The sequence below is a fragment of the Syngnathus leptorhynchus genome, chromosome 20 (genome assembly GCF_054491065.1).
Source record: "Syngnathus leptorhynchus isolate UIUO chromosome 20, UIUO_Slep, whole genome shotgun sequence".
NCBI classification, from domain to species: domain Eukaryota; kingdom Metazoa; phylum Chordata; class Actinopteri; order Syngnathiformes; family Syngnathidae; genus Syngnathus; species Syngnathus leptorhynchus.
In genome coordinates this window covers 2,339,643-2,360,553 of record NC_141214.1, presented here as the reverse complement: position 1 = coordinate 2,360,553, position 20,911 = coordinate 2,339,643, and the positions used below count along the sequence as shown (strand labels likewise).

Genomic DNA, 20,911 nt, shown 5'->3' with positions numbered 1-20,911 from the left:
TCAGCATCCGTAGTCGCCTCCTCATCCCCGGAAGTTGTCAGTGGTTTGCTTTCAGGAAGCGGCGCATCATCATCATCATCGTCTGCGCTTTCACAACATCGCAGACAGGACAGGGGCCAAAACAACGATCTACGTGCAAATTAATCCCTCTTTTCACACTCGGAGTTCTTTAAAATGGGTACCGTTTAATTTTGCAGCCGTTTTGGCACCCGTGATGTTGTCGGTTGAGCTATTCCCTGTGTGTGCATGCTTCGTCACGAGTGCAATGTTTTGCAAGATAATGACTTGACACGACATGGCCTGTTCCAAGGCTAACGTTAGCTGCTTAGCAACGATGAGACGCTTGCGTACTTTGTCAAGATCGGATGATCCTCAAAGGTTGAGGACACGTATTGCAGTGTGCACAGCCACAATAACAAGGTTTCTGGGTTGGGTATTAGGTCTTGCAGCAAATGATGATTGTAACTTCGCATTTGTTTACCTCAGCTTTTTGTTTTTACCTGTACTTCTTGCCTTCTAATCATTCTGAAGATGACAGGAGCAAATATTAACTCGTCAATACTGCATGTAATTTCTAGATTTGTCATGAATCATGCATTGGAAAAACACTCAGTTAATCGGTGCAACCATCTTGAGTGTACAATAAAGCAAATGTCCTTTTATCTTGTGCATGACATCGTGTACCTTTGTATATGATGTGCAGAGCCTTCTCCAACTTTCTTTCATTTTGGGTCATATCACAGTTTTGGTGGTCTTCAGGAGGGCTGCTTATGAAGGCGAAAGCCACAGTTGATATTCACCCTGGTCTTTTGCTTTGTTTCCTTCACAGACAAATGAAGTGAGCAGCAGATACAATGTCCTCGTTCCAGGTGGTGGATTCCTCACCTGGCAGCAGCGTCAGTATCATGGAGACGTCCAACTTTGCCCACGTCATCTTCCAGAATGTTGGCAAAAGTTTCCTCCCTCAGGCACCTCTAGAGTGTCGCTACACTCTCACCCCTTACATCACACCTCACCCTAAAGACTGGGTTGGCATCTTTAAGGTAAAATCCTATGCTGAGTCAGACCCACAACATCTTTATCCATTTGTGTTTTTCAAAAGTGTCCTCCTCGCCACCCTCCCTCCCGTTTACTCTTGTATCGTGCCTATACAATCTTAGCCCCAATTAACAGGAAATGCAAAGTAAGAAATGAAACGTCCCCGTAAAGTCAAAAGCCAAACATTTTATTGTTGTTTTAAGACGTCGACTTCAAATCAACCGGCACAATTAAAACAGCATAAAGTTTATTTGGAAAAAGTCGATTGGAAAATGGCTTGTCGTAATCCCTGCTAATTAAACGCGTTTGATGGTTAGGTCCTCATGTTGGAGAATACGTCTGATGTCTGTTTCGCCATGTCCAAAGTCCGGCCCGCGGGCCAATTGCGGCCCGTGGTCAAATTTCATCAGGCCCGCAGCCTCTGTGATAAAATCTTTAGTATGTGGCCCGCCGCCATTGTTGACCAGCGCTTTAATACACACGTACAAAAGCTATTTTATATTTATGCCGCAGAAATGTAATCTCGCGCGACCCAGCGTGATTTCACAGCGAGAACATGACTCCAGCTGTCCTGCTATGCGGAGCATGCGCAAGTCAAATGCGGAAATAAACCCGTTGTAAAAAGGGTACGCGCGAACCGACTGCGTGAACCCTGTGGGAAATGTTCATGAGGCGAAAATAATTTTAAACTCATGTAAATTTAAGGTATTTCATACAGTTTGTTCAATGTTATCGTATTTTATGTATTACTTATAACTCCTGTTTAAAATGTTCATGAGGCGAAAATAATTTTAAACTCAAGTAAATTTAAGGTATTTCATACAGTTTGTTCAATGTTATCGGACTCTTCAGATATGAATGAAAGGCAGAATTTGTGTTTTTAGAGTTGTTCACGTCTGCCTGAGTGGCTTATATTTGGTTATTTTGTCATTTAAAAAATAAAGACAATTGGGAGAATGAAATTTGTTTTATAACAGTGTTTATTTGGATGAAATTGTAGTTGTGTCCGAAAAAACTACTGGCCCCCGGGCCCCTTCACTTTATCAAATCTGGCCCTTCTTGCAAAAAGTTTGGACACCCCTGTCTTACACTATTCTATTCGATCAGCGTTATACAATTCACGTCAGTTTCAGTGAGAAAGAGAGAGAGTGGAAGCTGCCAGGATACAGGGGATGGATGACTCACTGCACAAACTCACTTGCTTTCATTCACTTGTGCACCGATGCCTCCTAGTGGCGGAAAGTGGTCATAACCTCCCTACGTGTGTATATTGACAGTAAACACCAGCAGCATTTGTACACATTTGTCAACTTTTGTCTTCAAGTCATTTTCCCCCATAAACCCTTTAAATATATTTGTCTGTTCAAATGTTGATTTAGTTGAAATGTGCCAAAGCCAACAGCTGTCTAAAAAGCCCCGTGGAGGATTTTGGGTCGTGGCATGTTTGTTGGGTGAGCAGGGAGAAACCCGCCACGCTAGAGTATAATTTAGGTGTCATCGCGCTGTTCGCTCACACCTTGCCTGAATGATTGATAGTCACCGTGCCTGTGATTATTTTATAACATCACTGCTGTGCTCGGAATGCCGCACCATACCAAAGCCAACGTCAGTCACCTTCACTCTGCAATTAGCAAAATTATTTATGTCTCTTTGCCGTTCCGCAAACACGCGTGAGCGGGCAAGCCGAGCTGGCGGGAGGCCACGGTGGGCCGAGATAGAAAAGGACACAGCCTCGTGTTCTGCTTAAGAAACATACCGGCCGTGTTAAGTCCATTTCGAGTTTCCGAGCGACGTGTGAAGCTCCGACGCTGCCATCACACACGTTTCGTGACATGTTCCACTTGCGTAGCCACTAACTGCCATCCAAGTGCCAAACTCTTGTGTTGCTACATTTTTTCTTCACATGTAACAAAGTGGTTATCAGCCGTGCCACAATTACGGCACGTGTCTTTTGGGAGCAACGGGTTTATGACAAAGGAGGAAGTTGAGCTTTATCATCTGCTCACGGAAAAAAAAATTTGACATTCACCCTGAGCAATGCTGACTCACCTCACGACCCACGCCTCCATGCATGCTTTTGTACGTGTCCTCAGGTTGGCTGGAGCACAGCTCGGGATTACTACACCTTCCTGTGGTCCCCCATGCCTGAAAAATATGAACCAGGAAGTACAGTGCACAGGACTGTGGTGTTTCAAGGTACAATTTAAGCCAGTGTGCCGACTTGGGGCTTCTCTGAAGGAACTTCACAAATTTATGACGCGTATAAAAAGCAGCACTTTTATTTAATAAGGAAACATAACCGCAAATGGCGGCCTGGGACCTAAGCGCCTCTGAAACCACACACACGGGAAGGGCCTGCAAACTGGTTTTACTGTCCCTGGAACGGTCCAATATTACACAATGAAAATATGAGCGCATGCTGCGGTGTGTCACTAGTCAGTTCAAAGTCGTTTGCAGACGGATTTCCTGCACTTAACATCTCTACCATTCAAAGTGTGGGAGGCCCGAAATGAGCATTTTCTTTTGACTTCTTCTGTCTGCGACGTCCATTGTTCTATCTTCCAGGTTATTACGTTCCCAAGTCTGATGGGGAATTTTACCAGTTCTGTTACGTGACACATGGCGGTGACATAAGAGGGGCCAGCACACCATTCCAGTTCAGGTCAGCCACACCCAATGAGGAACTGCTGACTGTCAGTGAAGATGACAGCAATTCTGACATACTGGTGGTCACCACCAAGACTGGCCTGCTGGAGGTGGGGATTTTTAGATTTGAGCCATGCTTGAGCACACACACCACAAAGTGGCATACAATAAAACGATATTTCATCCCTCAACATGATTTATTTGGCAGCGGGTGGAGGAGGCGCAGCAGGAGCGCAGGGAGCTCCTACAAGCCATGCGGCTCCTCCAGGAGGAAAAGCAGCAGCTCCAGGAGGAGCAGAAACGACTGTCCCGGGAGCGGGAGCAGGAGAGGGAGACGTGTTGCCTGCTGCGCACGCACAACCAGGTCAGATGTTTCAACTGATCTAGCTTAATCTTTTTATTTTTTAACTAAAACACAGAGAGGAAGGAAAGTCATAATCTTTTTGCACAACTGCTGTAAATATCTCGCAAACAAGAAGGCCTATGCAGGAATGAAGGTGACAAAGTGGAATACTTTTTTTAGCCGTGCATGTGTACACACACACACACACACACACACACACACACACACACACACACACACACACACACACACACACACACACACACACACACACACACACACATTATATTGCCCGAGCTGGTTTCTCACCAGTGATCACAGGTCTGAACTCTTCAAAGGCAGCAGATTTCAGAATAATCCGAATCCAAGCTCAAGAGACACACAATTAGCTACAGCATGTGTGCGTCTGTTTAACCGTGTGTGTGTGTGTGTGTGTGTGTGTGTGTGTGTGTGTGTGTGTGTGTGTGTGTGTGTTAGTGTGCGCGGCAGTCTTTGTCTGCGGCTTTAACGACCCGGCTCACTGGGCTGGAACGAAATGGCGACTCCGATTTCCCGGGCATCTGGCGTCAGGGACGATGCCATCGCAACCACAGAGTTAACAAACATGACGTCAAACGTGCACATCTAGGTCCAATGGGCTACCCAACGCGTGCACACACACACACACACACACACACACACACACACACACACACACACACACACACCTACGCAAACGCTCATTATGCTCGCAAAGCCTTTTCGGCCATGTGTGGAATGAGAGGAGGGTAGTCCGCAAAACCGCTAGGCCCAAGCTGAGGGACAAACACCCCTTAGTCACGCGATGGCTCTCTCGGTGTTTGTTGCCGCCTGTCTGTGTTTCACTTTCATTTCAAATGGTAAATTGAAATTCATATTGACTCAATTGACTGTACAAACACCATTCATGTATGCAGAAAAAATATTTAAAAATATATCCTGTCAAACTCATAAACGGTTCCGTGATTACTATTAGTATGAATGGCAAATTTGACAAAGTGGTTTTTGCTGGAAGATGTGATAGTAATTTTTATTATCGTCTTGGAGTCTTGTGTGCTAACGCCCTCTAGCGGCGATATCTGGTGCAGGTCCAAAGTGAGAAAGCTGCTTTGAGTTAGATTTTTGTCGTAGCGTTTTTTATGAAGGGCAAACTAAATTATGGGGTAATACACACACACACACACACATTTATTTTACAGTAGGCATCCCTGATGAAAATATCCTTTTGAGTTTTACATGAGATCCTAAGTACATTTTTTCGGCTGCTAATTTTATGACTACACTTTTTATAAGGTCTTTATGAACTGCTAAAGTGCTTCCCAAACAGCAGCCATAAAAAAAAAAAAAAAAAATCATACAATGATTTTCAGAGCCAAGCCCGTAAGAGTCATGGCCTCTGGGCTTGAAGTGTGTGCATGTCCACTTTAGATGTTACAGTCCTTTCTTTTGTCCCTCACTAGCACAATTTTGTGTGTGCATGCCTGCGGTGTCAATAAATTACAATTGAGGATGTGGAAGCGCTCTCATTTGGTGACATCTGATTTCAGTTTCTCTTGATTTACTGCTCTTTGCTACTGATTGGTGCACACGTTCAAACACGTCCCGAGGAGATGCACCACGTGAAGAAAAGTGACATTCTGTCATTTACCACGCAACATAGCGCTAACCATCTGTCATTCAGTCATTGGCATTTTGTGAGATTTACCTTCGGCCTGCCGAAGGATGCCGCCGATTCTGATGTCATCGTATCCTGTCAACGTCTCTGTTCCTCAGGAGCTCCTGCGCTCGTCCCAGTGTATGTCAGAGGAGCGCGAGGAGGTGAGGAGGAGGCTGACGGAGGCGACGGATCGAGTGCGCCAGCTTGAGGAGGACCTGCTGGGAGTCACTCAGAGAGCCCTGCAGAAAGAGACGGAGATGGACTGGTGAGTGACGGGACGTGCGTAAGTGTCCATCAATCATCATTCCTTTCTAAGGGGGTGTTGAATGAAGATGTTGAAGCTTTCGTCACTGCCTTTTAATCAAATGAAACACACGTGAGAAGTAGGCTTGTCATTGAAGGCCATATTTTCAAGGGAGGGAGTGCGCTCTGTGCCAGATGGTTTGCAAGGTCCCATCTTCACTTTGGCCCTCGACTCTAATTACCTCTTTAGCCTGCGTGACCGTCAGAAGAAGCTGACAGCGGAACGGGACAACCTGGACAGCCAGCTAAAGAACGAGAAAGACGAGAGGGAGCGCTACAAGGTGAGAAGAAGAAGAAAAAAAAAAAGAGTTGTCCTTCTGAGCTTTTGATAAACGAGCACTCGCGCAGGCCTATCTGCGCAGCACTGAGCTGGAGAACACCAAGCTAAGCGCCGAGCTGCAGATGCTGAAGGCCGTGGAGCTCAACCGGGAGGTGACCATCGCTCAGTTCCAGGAGGAGCTGGAGAGGCTGAGGAGCTGTGTGGCCCAGCGGGACACTTTGGAGAAAGAATTGCTCACACTCAAAATGGACAAGGTCATATGAGAGATGATGACAGACATTAAAAAAAAAAAAAAAACACCTTACTTTTATGACCTTGCTTCTCTCTGCAGGCCGAGCTGGCACGTCTACGCGAACAACTCCGTCAGGCCGAGGAGCAGCTGGCCGCGTCCCGCCAGCAAGCGGCCTTGCTGGCCTCGGAGCTCCGTGATTCAGCCAGCGCCCGGGATCACTCCATGAGCGAACTTTATCGCGCCCGCCTGGAGGCCGACAAGCTCCGCGCCAGTCTGGCCGAAGCGCAAGCCGAGTGCCAGCGTATGGAAAGCCAACTGGACCGTATGAAGAGCTCTGCGCACAGGGACGTGGTCTGTAAATCACAATTGGTATCGTTGGTTGTATTCAGTCTACATTCCCTTTTTAAATATTTAACATTTCAGAGCGTCGGGACCAACGGAGAGCTGGCACCCAGCGTATTGATCGTCTCCGAGGTGGAAGCCGAGCTGCAGAGGGAGGTGGAGGAACTGAAGCTGCGCCTCCACATGGCCGCCGAGCACTATAAGGAAAAATACCGCGAGTGCCAGCGGCTCCGCAGGCAGGTGGCCAAACTGAACACGAGCGAGTCGCACGCGGTGAGTGATGGCGCGGCGAAACCAGAAAGACTCGGCAAACATTACTCAGCCGCATATTTGCATACGCACAGGAGCACAAGAGAAACGCATCGACCGAGACGGTCTCGGAGCCTCTGACCCCAAGCCCTGATTCACCCACTGCAGGTACCAGTTGACATAAACGCATACAAACAATCCTTAATGCATTCACAATTGAAATGTTCAACAATATCACGTCCTATAATCTTCTCGTAGGTCAAGTCAGGCAACCTCGGAAATATGTAACCGACTTGAAAGCGCATTCCTTGTGTCAAAAGCTTCCAACGTGCCGATAAATTACAACTTGTGTCTGACACGCTCGATGACAGCCTTCCAGCTGGCTCTTTTGTTTTTAGCCTACGCCAAACAATGTGAAAATAGTTAGGCTGTTGTGTGTTGGTTAAGAGGAATTCAAGTTGGAAGTTGTTTTTGTAATATGTTTATAAACTGCAAGGCTAAAAAAAAAAGAAAATCATGACAAATAAATTACTATTAATACATTGGATTGACACGTCACCTAAATTTTTTTTTTTTTTTTTTTTGCAGGAAGTATTGCCGGAGGAGCCCTCCAAGAGGCCTCTACCTTGACAATCAGCTCTGAGCTGGAAAACCTGGAATGTACACACAGCAGCACAGAGACTGAGGAGAAGCAGACCGCAAAGTCAACGGGGAGCGCTGAGGCGGACCTGGAAGAGGAGAGGAGGGAGGACAGCCTGCGGCTGACGAGCTGGGTAGAGGTCCAGACAATGTGGGCGGGTGGCGAGGGGAACGCCGAGGCCCAGCAGACTCCGGAGGAGGAGGAGGAGGAGGAGGAGGTGGAGGGGGAGAGGAGAAGAGGGGAAGAAGAAACGGCCCAGGGGGAACACAGCAACTCCGTGGAGGAGGAGCTTGCGTTGATGGAGGAGAAGTGGAAGGAGCAGTGCGCCATCAATGAGACTCTCAAACAACGTCTGGCCAATGAGGAGGAGCGATTTAGAGTGAGCACCACTGCCAATTGTAACCACAGAATGAAACACAAAAGCCATGTTGACGTTGTCAATCAAAACGGAGCATTTTGCTCTGTCAGATCTCGTGAAGGTACACAAATGGCTTTGTCAATCGTTAAAAGCCTCCATTTCAGGTTTGACGTCTCAAAGGTTCAAATGAGCCTGTTTTTCAGTACCTGAACACCTTGCACCTTAACGGCCCGACTTAATGTGACTATAACGACTTAAGAGCGGGCCTGTTTATCGGCGCTCTAAGCAAAAGCCCCCACCCCAACCCGGCCGTCTTTGATCGGACCTCCTGTCTGAGTTGAGGGCCTAGTGTGTCCTGTGCGTCTCTTAATGGCCAACTGGGGGGGGGGGGGGGGTGCCCGCCGACCGCCATGTTTTACGACTGTTTACATCAGGCACAGAGGGGATGAAGCCAGAGAGACAGACAGACAGTCGGTACTGCTGACTCCCCACCTGAACTTCACCCTCTAATGCTGCACCATAAATCCCTCAGAGCGCAGAGAGGAGGTGGGGCGGGGGTGCACCAAAGGAGATGAAAGAGAATTGGGGCAGGGGGGGAGCGGAAAAAGCAAACACAAGTCAAGAGTTAGGAAAGTGGGCCGGCCGGACAGACAGACATGAAGCAGAGAGAGAAGCCGAGGGGATTTGGAATCTTAGTAATGGGATGAAATGAGAGACGATGGGACTATCCCACAGTGTCTCCCAGATTTACTACCGTCCTGTTTCTCGGCGGCCCGAGATCAATAGCAGATCAACAATGAAACTCCTGTTATCAGGGATTGTTTGCTTTCGGGTTCCCCGCAGGCGCGTTAGATGAACTAAAATGCACTTTTGCTAGTTATTCACTTCCTCTTCTGTGTGTGTTTGTGTTAAGGTGCAGATGGCAGAGCGGATCAGCGAGGTGATGGAGTCGACGGAAATGAAAGTTTTGACCGCTTGATGTTCTTTGGTGAAATGAATTTTCCCTCTTGGCAGGAATTGCATCTCCTCCTGAGTCGGCAAAGGGGGCAAGACGCCCGCGATGAAGGGGCTGAGGTTTGGCGGCAGATGGCACAGCGGATCAGCGAGGAGATGGAGTTGAAACGTGAGGAGCGACTCGATGAGGTAGGCCCGTGCAAGAAATGAACTTTCTTGACTCATTGTTTTTTTGTTTGAAGTATGTCCCCAAGCATGTGCTCTTTAGTCACATCGTCCTCTCCCCTGTCCTTCCCCACCAATTAATCTCTCTCGACTTGCTTACTTTCCCGGTGGCATTCTTTCATGCAAATGCCAGGCGGTGTGTCTGTTTCACCTTCCCAACCCTGGTTTAAATGTTAAACCTGCTAACAGAGCACTAATGAAGTCATCCAGCGAGGTCGGTGAAGGGAGGGGAGCCCAAGTGTGACACCCATTACAGTAATGAGTAGGCTACTAATGCTAGCGCGTCACATATTATCACAAAGGGCAGCAACGGTGTCGAAGGAAATAAAAGTTGGGGCCGCTTGACGTTCTTTGGCTAAGTCGGTTTCTCCCTTGGAAGGAATTGCATCTCCTCCTGAGTCGGCAAAGGGAGCAGGACGCCCACGATGAAGGGGCTGAGGTTAGGCGGCCCATGATGCTACGGTACCCGCTGCCTTACCCCCAGGACCCTTCGCCGCCCCCATTGGTACCACAGAGGCCCGCGGAGCTGCAGTTTGGCAACCCGTACGCCACTGACCCCACGCAAGGTGTGGTATCATGCTAGCACTGCGGTTCACTACGCCAGGCTAGATCATCATTCATTTATTTGTTTACATTTATTTCTAGATCAGGAAGGAGACGTCTCGCTAACTCCGGAGCAACTGAGCCGCCCTCCACCCGAGGCCCCACCTTGCGCCACTCCCTGCGCCCCTCCGATCTCCCCCACAAATCCGAACCCCGGCCCGGCGGCGCCAGGTTGGGACAGAGAGGTGGTCTGCATCCAGCCTTCACGCAGCACCAGCCCCCCGGAGAACGCGGAGAACCCACCCGAGGAACCTCAGAACGTAAGAACATTCATTTGAAGTATGGAGTTGATGGCTTTGTGGTAACTGTTTAAGTGCTTTAGCGCCATCCCGTGGCATTTCTACGCAATTATAAACTCCTTTTGGCATTTCAATGTTATATTAGGTTGTACGGGAGAAATGTTTGCTCTACCTGTTTTAGTCATGGAGTCTTCCATGGTTGGTCTCGCTGTGTGTGTTGTAGGCGGGCGACGGGGCGCAGCCATCTTGTGACCATCAGTCCGGCCGACCTGGTGAAACAAGAAGAGGCTTCTGCTTCGACTCCAGGTAGTTGACACATTTGTATGACCGGGCCCACCTGTCCACATTGAAACTCAATTCCCCTTGGCGTTGTAACAGCGGCGACAGCCACAAGCGCTGCCCGTTGTGCGAGGTGATCTTCCCGCCGCACTTTGAGCAGAGCAGCTTCGAGCAGCACGTGGAGAGCCACTGGAAGGTGTGCCCCGTGTGCTCCGAGCAGTTCCCCCTCGACTGCCAGCAGCAACTCTTCGAGAGGCACGTCCTCACACACTTTGACGGCCACGTGCTCAACTTTGATCAGATTGAGTGATGCCCTTCCTCCGATCCCATCCCGACGCCCGTCAGAGGTTCGGCTGTGTCGTTAAGTGTACAATCATCGGCACTATTTGCAGGTTACAGGTTATGTCGAAGCTATTTGAGCTCTTATTCCATATCCTCGACATCCACGTGGCACTAGTATGCTCTTTTTCATCACTAGTACGCATTTTACACTTAATGGCAGTTAAGTAGTTAAATTCTGAGCTAGCCTACCAGACCCAACTAGTGTTTTGCACTAGTAGCCTATTTATCAAGGATACACAATAAATTCTCAAACAGCTTCCCATACTCCAAGACACAATAAGCTTTGCTTCCACTTTATCCTTTTATGTTATAAAGCTCATCTTTGTTTCTCTGAAGCACCTTTGGTTGTGCATGTGGATATTACTGGTATGTGTTAATAACTGTTTCAATAATTGTAAAAACTATTGGCTGTAAAAAAAAAAAAAAAATTAAAACATATTTCAAGTGAGGTGATGACAGACTTGATCGCTTCCAAACCAGAACGCTGCTTTTCTTCAGGAAAGGGGGGGGGAAATGAATCAAAGGTTAAAAAAATCTAAATCAAAGTATCTGCCATATAAAATGATTATTCTGAATGTAATGTACATATAGAAATATGTGTGTGATGTGTACTGTAACCGCCCTCGGTTTGGTCATATGGATGACTGCCATGCACTTTTCTGCTTTATGTTCAGGTGGTAGGAAGCTGAAAAAGACACTTAATGGGAGAACATTGGAGCTTTTATTCTACATTGTTGATATCCAGTTTAAGCCTAAAGTGATCACCTAGACATAATTGTCGTAGTAGTACATGGACCTTAATCTGGATATCAAAGACGTTGAATGGTTGCTTCATATCGTTGCTGGCATTACCTGACGCTGTTGTTTATTCAGGCTTTAAAAATTGCACACCAATCACCAGGCCAGTGTGTGTGTATGTATCTGTGTGAATGACAAAAAAACTTAATGAATAAATGAACTTATCCAGGCGCACGTGATTTCATTTTTTTTTTTTTTTTCTTTCAAGAAAACACAACTTGACTGTCAGGTCAGGCTTTACTTTTGCATTTTTTTCCAGGCAAGTACCTGTTTACATCGAAGCAGCTTCTCGTTTATAGAAAGACAGTAGATCCCTCCCCGAATACAAAACACTTATGTCCACGTTACATACGAAAATATAATTTAAAAGCACTTAACAAACGGACATGTTGTGATACATTCACTGTACATTGTAAATATGGGACTCCTCCATGTGTGGATTGCACCCACCGACCTTACTCGACGTGTCTAATACTGTCCCGCTCGCTTTAATGGTCCTTGTTTGGAGTTGTTACCATGACAACCGTAATGACAGAGCTGCTCTGGTTCACGGAGAGGAATTTTCTTAATGCACAAAAGAAGAGTGGCGAATGAGCGCAAATGTCACTTGACCCACCACAAACACAATGGTCTTATTGATCAAGTGGTTTATGTCGCCCCACCCCGACAGGCAATGCGAAACAAAATCGGGGGGGGGGGGAGGCAACACCACCACTTTTCCTGCTCCCCAGGAGTGACCTGGCACAGATAAATGATACATCCACACACTAAACGGCACAATAACACTCTAGGCTGATGTCTTGAAATGCAAAAAAAAAAAAACACTCGCGACACACACATCTGGAATGCTGTCATCTACAACACACAGAACAGGCTGTAGTTGCTAATCTCGTCTTTTTTTTTTGTTGTTTTTGTTTTTTAAAGTACAAATCACCTTTCAGAGTGCATGCATTAGAACAGGGGTCGGGAACCTTTTTGGCAGACAGAGCCATAAATGCCCATTTTTTAAAAAGAATTTCTCAAGAGAGCCATACCGTTTAAAAAAAAAAAAAAAAAGGTTAAATACAATTAAATGCATGTATTTTAATTAAGACCAACGATTTTTTTCTTTTTAATAACGTTTTTAACGTCGCCAAAAGAGCCATATCTGGTTCCCGACTCCTGCATTAGAACATTCAATGTACACCCACTTGTTTTTTTGTTTTTTTTCTAAGGTTGGCGACACAAATATAGGCCGCCCTGTCGTTGCCTCATCCCCTCCCCTTCCCTTCCCTTCCCTCCCCTCCCCTCCCCTCCCACCCCAATCAGGCACACGGTATGATGGATGTTTGGCAGTGGAGAGCTGTTGGCAACCGTCATAGAAAGAACAAAACAACTATGTTGGCAACTGGAATGACATGTCAGAGAAATGGAGCTCATTATGAGAAGAGAAAAATCCAATGTTTACAGAGCCCCAGACAAAAATTCAATTGGAATTTAAATTTTGGACACAACAAAATTATTCTTTGGTGGCCAAACCTGGGGGGGGGCAAAAAAAAAACAAATTTGACCAGCATCTCCATCCAATAGTTGAAAACTATCTGTGGTAATTAAAATTGATTAGCAAGAACTGAGCATGACAAATAGTTTTCCCAGTCTTGTGCAGCCCTAGTTCCTTGGCACTCAGATGGCGTAAAAGCACTACTTGTGCTTGAATGAAGCTCCTCAATTCACTCCAACTTGCTAAACTCTTTGCATAATTGCATATTGTGGCCACAATTTAAAAACGTGTCATGTCTGGGGCTCCATAATAAGCCATAAAAAACTTTTTGTGAAACATAAACTGGAGTATTACAAAAATATATGCAATGAAACTTTTAAGTCAAAATACTGACAATAAAATACACAAAATAAAGCTTGCAAATAAAATGTAACTATCTGTGTATATGCTTGTGAATAAGCGTATAGTTTTTATATATACAACTACATCTGCATCTACTGTTTATATAGCATATATCTATTTCAAATATAACTTGGGCAGAACCCCAGAAGTTCCCCTGAGGCTGCCGATCCAAAGTCAGCAAACAGAGTAAAAGAAGCACACTCACTTCCTGGTTTGGATCGGAGACCGGAGGGTAACTTTGCCGTCGTGTGGGGGTGGCGAAGCTTGGTTGCGCTTCCTGTCTCTTCACTTCCTGTCAACTTCTTTTAGCACCTTATGCAAGTCAAACCGAAATAGAAATCAAATGATAGCATATGCCAAATGTGCAAATGTACAATAAAAATAACACAAAGATATACTTTTGAAATACGAGTGATATAAGATGGAAAGAAAAGGCAAATAATAATAATAATAATCATGTGGAAAGAACTTAAAGCATGCACTTTAGTGAGGAACTTTGAAGGGTAGCATTTTGGGATAGCAGCCCTTGCAGGTAGGTCTAGCCTTGAATCTTGCGCAGAATCTCGGTGGAGACGGGCGGGTGGAAGTTGATGGTGTGGTGCCTCAGGCCCTGCGACGTCTTGTAGCTCTTGCCGCAGCGGCACTTGAACGGCTTCCTCACGCGGATCTGCGCGCGGTGTCCATTCTTGGCGTGGTACTTGATGCCGTTCACATTCTGAGAGCAGAGAAGATGACGCGTGCTCACTTTCACGTGGAAGGCTGCACCAGAACCTGTTTTTTTGGTGTGTGTGTTTTTTTTTTATCAGCATAAATCTGAAAGAGCGGGCATGAAGCAATCGGGAAGACGTCCATAAAAACGTCGACAACTCATAAAGAGCTCTGTCATGTTCTCGTGTCAATGTGACATTGAAATGACTTTAATGCCGCAGTAAAAACGTCACTATTCTTAGCTAGTGAAATCAGGCCTCGTCAAGGGTGACTAATCTCCTCAGTAACATTTTGCTAACTTTTTAGATTGCGATGGGACCTCTACTTATGAATAATTTGTTTTTTTTGGGGGGGCAACTTGACATTTCCTTACGGGATCAGCTCCCTCACCTTATATCTCTTCTTGCAGCCCGGCACAGGACAAGCAAAGGGCTTCTCCTCGCCGCCGTTCATGCACATGGAACTGAGGATGGACTCGGAGCTGATGGCGCTTTCAGTGGTCCACGACTCATCACTGTCCGAGTCCTCGTAGTCCACCTCTTCTTCGTCGTACTCGCTACCTGTAATCATTCGTGACTATAGTGAGATTGCGAAAACAAAAATGGAGTTAGGCCATATGCTAGTTTGTGTTGGTGGACCACATACTCTCACACACACGGGGAAGAAAAAAAAAAAAAAAAAAAGACTCCTTGTCCACGTCTGAAAGCTCCTGCGACTGTGAGTCAAAGTGCAGGGATTGGCACTTGGAAGGCGATCATTAAGTGGGAGTGATCCTCATTGCTCAGGCTGGAAAAGTACTCTGGAGAATAGTTTCCACTCACATGCATGCACACACCAACAGACACATGCCCCCACTGGCCCCCCCACTATCACACAGGAAATGCTGCACCTCAGCATGAGGAAATGGATGGTACCCTGGCACATGTGTGTGTAAAAAATGCAGACCTAACACTACGTTTAGGGAACCATTTGGGCTGCTTCTGAGCTGTGCACATTCATACACACACACACACGAGGCTCCATGTGAACACGCAGTGTGACAGCTGCTGTGTAATTAGAAGAGTGTTGACTGGTCTGCTCGCTGCAGGAGCCTCTATATTTAACACGCACACACATGCTGTCTAATCGGGGAAAATGGAGCTCATCCTAGTACTGTGTTGACCAGCTAAAGTTTCCACACAATACTAGATGCTCAAACGGCCCAAAAGAATGTGAAACACTTTGTGCATCATGATGCCCATTAGTGTGGGCATCTTGGCCACTAGGGGGCAATATAATGGACAGCCGATGAAGATTTGCAGGCTATTGAGCAAACGGTCAAACACAGCGCGCACACCTGTCGTACCTGTCGGCGTGCTGCTGCGGAAGGAAGAGGAAGGAGTGATGGGGGGCGTGACCGGCGGCGTCAAGTTGCCGCTGGTGTGGCGAGGGGGCGTGGCCGTGCTGTTCCTCGACACGGCGCCCGTGATGGACAGCGACAATTTGGGGGTGACCTTCTTCTTCATGGTCTCCTGCTCCCGCCGCGCGGCGTCCGTCATGAACCTGACAACGAATGCGACGGCGGTTATTGACAAAATCTCGTCCGATTGGTTGGACACGGAAGATGACATCACGACTGCTGCGCTACTAGTTAGCGTTCACTAACAGCCGCTGATTTTGACGAGATCTCATTAAGCTCGACAAACTGCCCGTGAAAATACATCCCACCATCAAGACTGCAGATGACATTTACAAGCTCACAACTTGAACAATTATCCTCCCACCACCTACAAAGAACTCTCTCTTTCACTTCTGGACATATTTCTCCACGTTGCGGCTCGGAATGATTTAAGAGGGCGGTTTGCCACACTTATGAACAAACAAAAACACACACACACACACACACACACACACACACACACACACACACACACAGAGCCACATGAGCTGTCGTCCTGAGTCAGGCGTCTCATGTCTTCTGTGGTTTTCTCTGCCGCTCTGGAATGAGTCATGGCATTGTCGACGGGGAGGCATCCGTCATTTAGACGGCCCCCGGCTAAACAAACGCACGCAAAGGCAAGATTCACACCGGTGGCGTAACGCTAGCGCCTAAAGACGGTACCTGTTGATGTAGCTGAGGGCCAAGTAGGTGGGCTGCTGTTGTTCCTGCTTCTCCAGGACCCGAGGATCCGTGTCTGAAACAGAAGTTCCGTGTTAATCAAACTGACATATCGGTTCTTCCGGCCTGAGAAATGATTGGAGGCGTCATGGCGGTGCCGAACCGACAACACGTCGCACACGGTCATGAGTGTCCTTGATGGCTTCTGTGAACGTGTCATGAGGGCCTTCCCAGACTTTGTGTCTTGAGAGTCGCAAAAAAAAGAATTTCGCACGGGAGTATTGGAGACACCGAGGCGCTGAGATGAATGTATACAGTGTATTGCTAAAACACAGCCAGACGCTCGCTCTTCGGGGCGACTTCCACTGCCTGAGGGGAGCACCATTAAGTCTGCCGACCAATCTCCCAGGGAAACGAGTGGAGGAGGGGGACTTGCGATAGGGGGCTACTGTGAAGTGCCAGCGCCACCAAGCGTTCAGCATGGAAACACTCAAAGGAATCCAAAGAACCAGCAGCGGCCCATAGCGTGCTAGTCAATGTCGTGTAATGGCTATCAGATGGATTGGATGAAGGAGTTGGATCATATCAGTGCAACTGTGAACAAAAACACACCCCAAACACTTTAGCAGCTTTTCCCCAAATATGCGTGTGTGTGTGTGTGCGTGTGTTTGTGCGTGCTGGCCATTTTTGGTTTTCAGGCTTTCACACCTCGTAATCTGAAACGAAAGCAGACGTCCGACAGGGATGGACAACACCGAGGAGAAACAAGAAAACAAGACCCGGAAAAAAGAAACGCACAACCATAATCTGCTACTGTACTAATAGTTGTTTTTTTTCTTCTTCTAGATTTTCACCCATTGTGAGAGTGTATGTTAACCAGCGACATGGTTTGACGCGGAGACGCCGCCGTCTGTGAGGTGAGCCAGGTGCGCAGACGTCGCCATGTTAAATGTGCGCCGCATTTACGACGTCCGCTCGCCTCCCAGGCAGCACAGGAAGCTGACGGGCAGGAGGGGAGCTGCGTCTGTGTGCGCTGTTCCTAATATGTTTGACTCGTTCCAGTGATTAATGGAGCTAAGTACAGTTGTGGACAGAACATTGCTGCAAATCAATGTACAACTACAAGAGTGTCTTCATTTTTCTGTAGCGCTTGTCCTCATTGGGGTCACAGGTCACCCGGAGATCCCCGTTGACTGAATGCGTGTGAGGACAGTTCTGAAACATCTCAGATCCTCAAGGCCACTACTGTCTTAGCAGCGGCACACTACTGCCCCCTGCTGACTCGTGACACCGTGCGAGTGCGTGTGTGTGTCGATACACGTTTTTTGGAAGCGGGTCAAGAATGCACATCTTGTTTTGCAGGCTGCTAATTAAGCCACACACCGCATTTTAACATGTTTCTCAAGCAGCAGGCAACCGGATGGAGGCCAAGAAGTTGGGAATGTGGGAGGGGTTAAAGCAAAAAAAAAAAAGAAAAAACGAAAAAGAGCGAGAGGTAAACGTCCCTGTAATTACACGCCGCCGTGCACGGCGTGGCACTCGGGGGCCCGGCGACTTCCGCCATGCGATGATGTGTGAGCTCGCGTGCGTGGCGTGAAAAGAGAGCTTCCACAGTTCCGCTTTGGAGATGCCAGTGCACTAATTGCTCCACTACACCCTCACAGGTCATTCAGGAAGTATAGTGTGGCACATGGACGTAGAAACACATACTCACGTATACAGCCTTTTTTTTTTCTCCATGTCACACCTCCCTAAAGAGGATGCAAAAGTTGAGCTTTTAGGGCAAACAAAGTAAAAGGCCTTTTAAAATTTACTGTACAGTACTGTCTTTGTTTTGTTTTTTAAAGGAGAGTAACAACTTGTTGCTGGCCATCTCTGCTAAATTCAACTACACGCTTAGTGAAACATATCTTCTACCTCTAAAATGTTTTTCTTTTTTATAAATATAATAATGATTTGGTTGTGATTGCTGTGAGGTTATTTTGGGAGTGTGACCTCACATAATATGTAACTATTGCAAAGCCTCAGTAACTGCTGATGCAGGGCAGATAATGGGCACAAAAGCAAGTACTGGCAATATTTGACGTCATGTTCATCAAGTTGCACAGTGGATTCATTGAGAAGAAAGAAGTTTGGGATTTCCCTACTTTGGCCCCGGGTGTTTTCTCCTTGTTTCAATCTCACCCGCACTCGGCTTCTTTGTGCTGCTGTACTTGTTGAGGTTGCTGGGCAGGTTGCTGCGTGTGTAGGTGACATACAAAAGTGCGCACGGGCAGATCGGCCTGACATCATCACATTCCTCAGACCTGACTTATTGGGACAACAAATTAACGCAGTCCTCTGAAAACAACTTCCTATGGCTATGTCATTGCTGAGATGTTATCTATCTTTTTTTTTTTTGTAGGATGAGGTAGTCGACGCATATTAAGAGATTTTCCCACGGAAACGTTCAATTGGTGTTTACTCACACGGAAGCAGCAGGATTAGTGTTTGAATGAATGCAGGGGGTGGGACAAATGTTGCACATGCCACCCGAGGCCACAAGAGGTCAGTGTTGTCAAAGAAAATGTGAGGTAACGGCCAGGCATCAACCTCTAAGCGTCGATATTAATTTTAATACGCTGACTTTACGCCACTACAACATTCTAACTTTTATTATGTTGTGACTTTCTCTCTCGTAATATTTAGACTACCCTGAAAAGAATGTTGTTGTTTTTTATTCAAAGGTTTTAGTGTCCCTGACTCCTTATGATATGAAATGCTCTCTCACAATGAGGCTTTATTCTCAAAAAGTTAATATCGGAAAATATTGTAAACCTGTACCTGTGGAGGACACCGATGACCAGATGCATTAAAAGTGAGGAGCGGCTGGTCATTTTAAAAATAAAAACGACCGAAGAGAGCATTTCCAACCGTCTTTATTAACGTTGTTGTTTTTTTTAATTTAATGTCGACTTATGTGTTCTATAGAAATGGCCACAGCTAGTCTGTGATTCTTTTAACAGGGGATGGATGGATGAATGAGTGGCACACAACACGTGCGGCCAACCCCCCTCCCCACTCCTTCCCGGCCCATAAACACGTCCTCTGTTCTGACCCCAAAGTGGTGTGACATCACATCGGGTGTCCTCGCCCCTACCGACGGCCAGGCCGTGCTCTTTGTAGACGAGACAGCAGGTTGGCCGAGTTGACGCCGAGGCACACTGCCTCCCTGACCCCTTTTAGAGGCTGCCAGTTGCCATGGCGACTGGCTCCTAGAGCTCTCCGGTCTACGCCCACTGTCATCCATCGCTTCCTTCAGACACACCATGAATAGTGATTAGCACTAATCATCTTTGTTGTGCGTGATTGTGTACGGTGGTGCCAAAATGGATTTAAGGATGATCCCAAAAATATTTGCTTCACCTCACACTGACCTAGCCCTGCCGAAAATAGCAGAAGTCCGAGTGTAAATGGCCTAAAAAGGTCCATTCTGTACTGTACTAGCTTATGAATGCTACAAGGTGGTGGAAAATCACTGCTTTTGTCTAAAACGAAGATCTCAACTCATTTCAAATGTATCTACCTGCCATCCAGTGATAGAGCATACGCTATATACTGCAGGCATAGATAATTGAAGATATCTGAAACCCCTGCAAAATGACAGTTCAGTATTTGTCACTTTGCCACGCCCATCCCCAAATTCAGATGGGATAGGCCCCAGTTCCCCCCCCAACCCAACCCAACAGAGGACAATCGTATAGAAAATGGATGACTGGGATGAAATTGAAAGCCTGAACACAAACGTCACTTGCAGGCTGCAGGCAAACTTCAAATGAAGAGTGCAACAAGTTGCGACGTGTGTAAGGGGGGGGGGGGGGGGGGGGGGGGAGAACCAAAATATGAGTAATGCGCTGAAGTCACTTTAAAGTGACACCAAGCTCACGTCAAAGCACTTGAAAGCTGTGATTTATTCATGCGCTCCGACACCTGAAGCAGACGCGTTCAATACACAAGCCAAGTCGCATCAGGCCCGCTGTGGTAAACATTGAAATGTTAGCTGGTGAACCGCTGTCCGCTAAGGATGCCAATTACACTCATATGCCCCCCGAGTGAAAATAGAAAATACAGCCCACGAAGCAATGCTTAGTTCCTTTTCGAACGGAATACGAGTGGAAGCAAAAACATCCCAGAGGGAGGCTGCACTCAACGCAGCGGCGTCTGCAGGCTTGCAGCTTTAGCGCGCTAGGCTAGCGGCGGCTAGCGAATTAGCACCCTGCGGCCCCCCCCCCCAACCTCCCCACCCACGGAGGCCGACTCACCGATGTGATTGTCCTCGATGTGGACGATGAGCTCGGCGAGAGACTCGAACTGCAGCCCGCAGCCTCCGAACCTGCAGGAATTGGAGAAGAAGGAAGCGGCGGCGATGCCCGTCATGTTGTTTTCACCGGTGGTGGTGGGGGGCGCGCTGCTTCGTTCACCGGACGGGGGTGGGTGGGCAAGGATGGGGTTCTTGCGGGAGACGGGGCGTTGGAAGCAAGGGAGGCAGGCTGGTAGGGAGGGCTTCGGGTTCGGGGAGGGAACGGGGAAGAGTGAGGAGCAGACACCGGGGCGGCCAGACGGGACGGCAGCGGACGCAGCTGGGAGGCAAGCTCGGCGGTGGGTGGGGGTGGGTTGGGGCTGCATGCATGCATGCAT

The 20,911-nt window shown here is 47.4% G+C and overlaps 2 protein-coding genes across 2 annotated transcripts; one reads left to right on the top strand and one right to left on the bottom strand.

The window, feature by feature from the left end:
* Positions 1-12: 12 nt before the first annotated feature.
* On the top strand, positions 13-11,716 carry tax1bp1a (Tax1 (human T-cell leukemia virus type I) binding protein 1a). The gene is made up of 18 exons (XM_085900164.1): positions 13-178; positions 830-1,043; positions 3,132-3,234; positions 3,604-3,794; positions 3,893-4,048; positions 5,819-5,967; positions 6,196-6,286; positions 6,354-6,539; positions 6,617-6,868; positions 6,941-7,132; positions 7,204-7,276; positions 7,697-8,127; positions 9,020-9,046; positions 9,121-9,249; positions 9,665-9,851; positions 9,931-10,148; positions 10,351-10,433; positions 10,506-11,716. The coding sequence occupies exons 2-18, from the start codon at positions 855-857 to the stop codon at positions 10,714-10,716; spliced, it is 2,868 nt and encodes a 955-aa protein (XP_085756290.1). The 5' UTR covers positions 13-178; positions 830-854; the 3' UTR covers positions 10,717-11,716.
* Positions 11,107-20,911, bottom strand: LOC147040790 (juxtaposed with another zinc finger protein 1). The gene is made up of 5 exons (XM_085900173.1): positions 20,536-20,911; positions 16,238-16,310; positions 15,482-15,678; positions 14,527-14,696; positions 11,107-14,143 (listed from the first exon to the last, which is right to left on the bottom strand). The coding sequence occupies exons 1-5, from the start codon at positions 20,909-20,911 to the stop codon at positions 13,967-13,969; spliced, it is 993 nt and encodes a 330-aa protein (XP_085756299.1). The 3' UTR covers positions 11,107-13,966.

Excerpts from the sequence above, each read along its gene's own strand:
- tax1bp1a (XM_085900164.1), top strand. The coding sequence starts at position 855 with ATGTCCTCGTTCCAGGTGGTGGATTCCTCACCTGGCAGCAGCGTCAGT. Across the intron at positions 6,869-6,940 it reads GCTCTGCGCACAGGGACGTG|AGCGTCGGGACCAACGGAGA; the intron begins GTCTGTAAATCA and ends TTAACATTTCAG. Across the intron at positions 9,047-9,120 it reads TGGCAGAGCGGATCAGCGAG|GAATTGCATCTCCTCCTGAG; the intron begins GTGATGGAGTCG and ends CCCTCTTGGCAG.
- LOC147040790 (XM_085900173.1), bottom strand. The coding sequence starts at position 20,911 with ATGCATGCATGCATGCAGCCCCAACCCACCCCCACCCACCGCCGAGCT. Across the intron at positions 16,311-20,535 it reads CATCGAGGACAATCACATCG|ACACGGATCCTCGGGTCCTG; the intron begins GTGAGTCGGCCT and ends CTTCTGTTTCAG. Across the intron at positions 15,679-16,237 it reads GCCCTCAGCTACATCAACAG|GTTCATGACGGACGCCGCGC; the intron begins GTACCGTCTTTA and ends ATTCGTTGTCAG.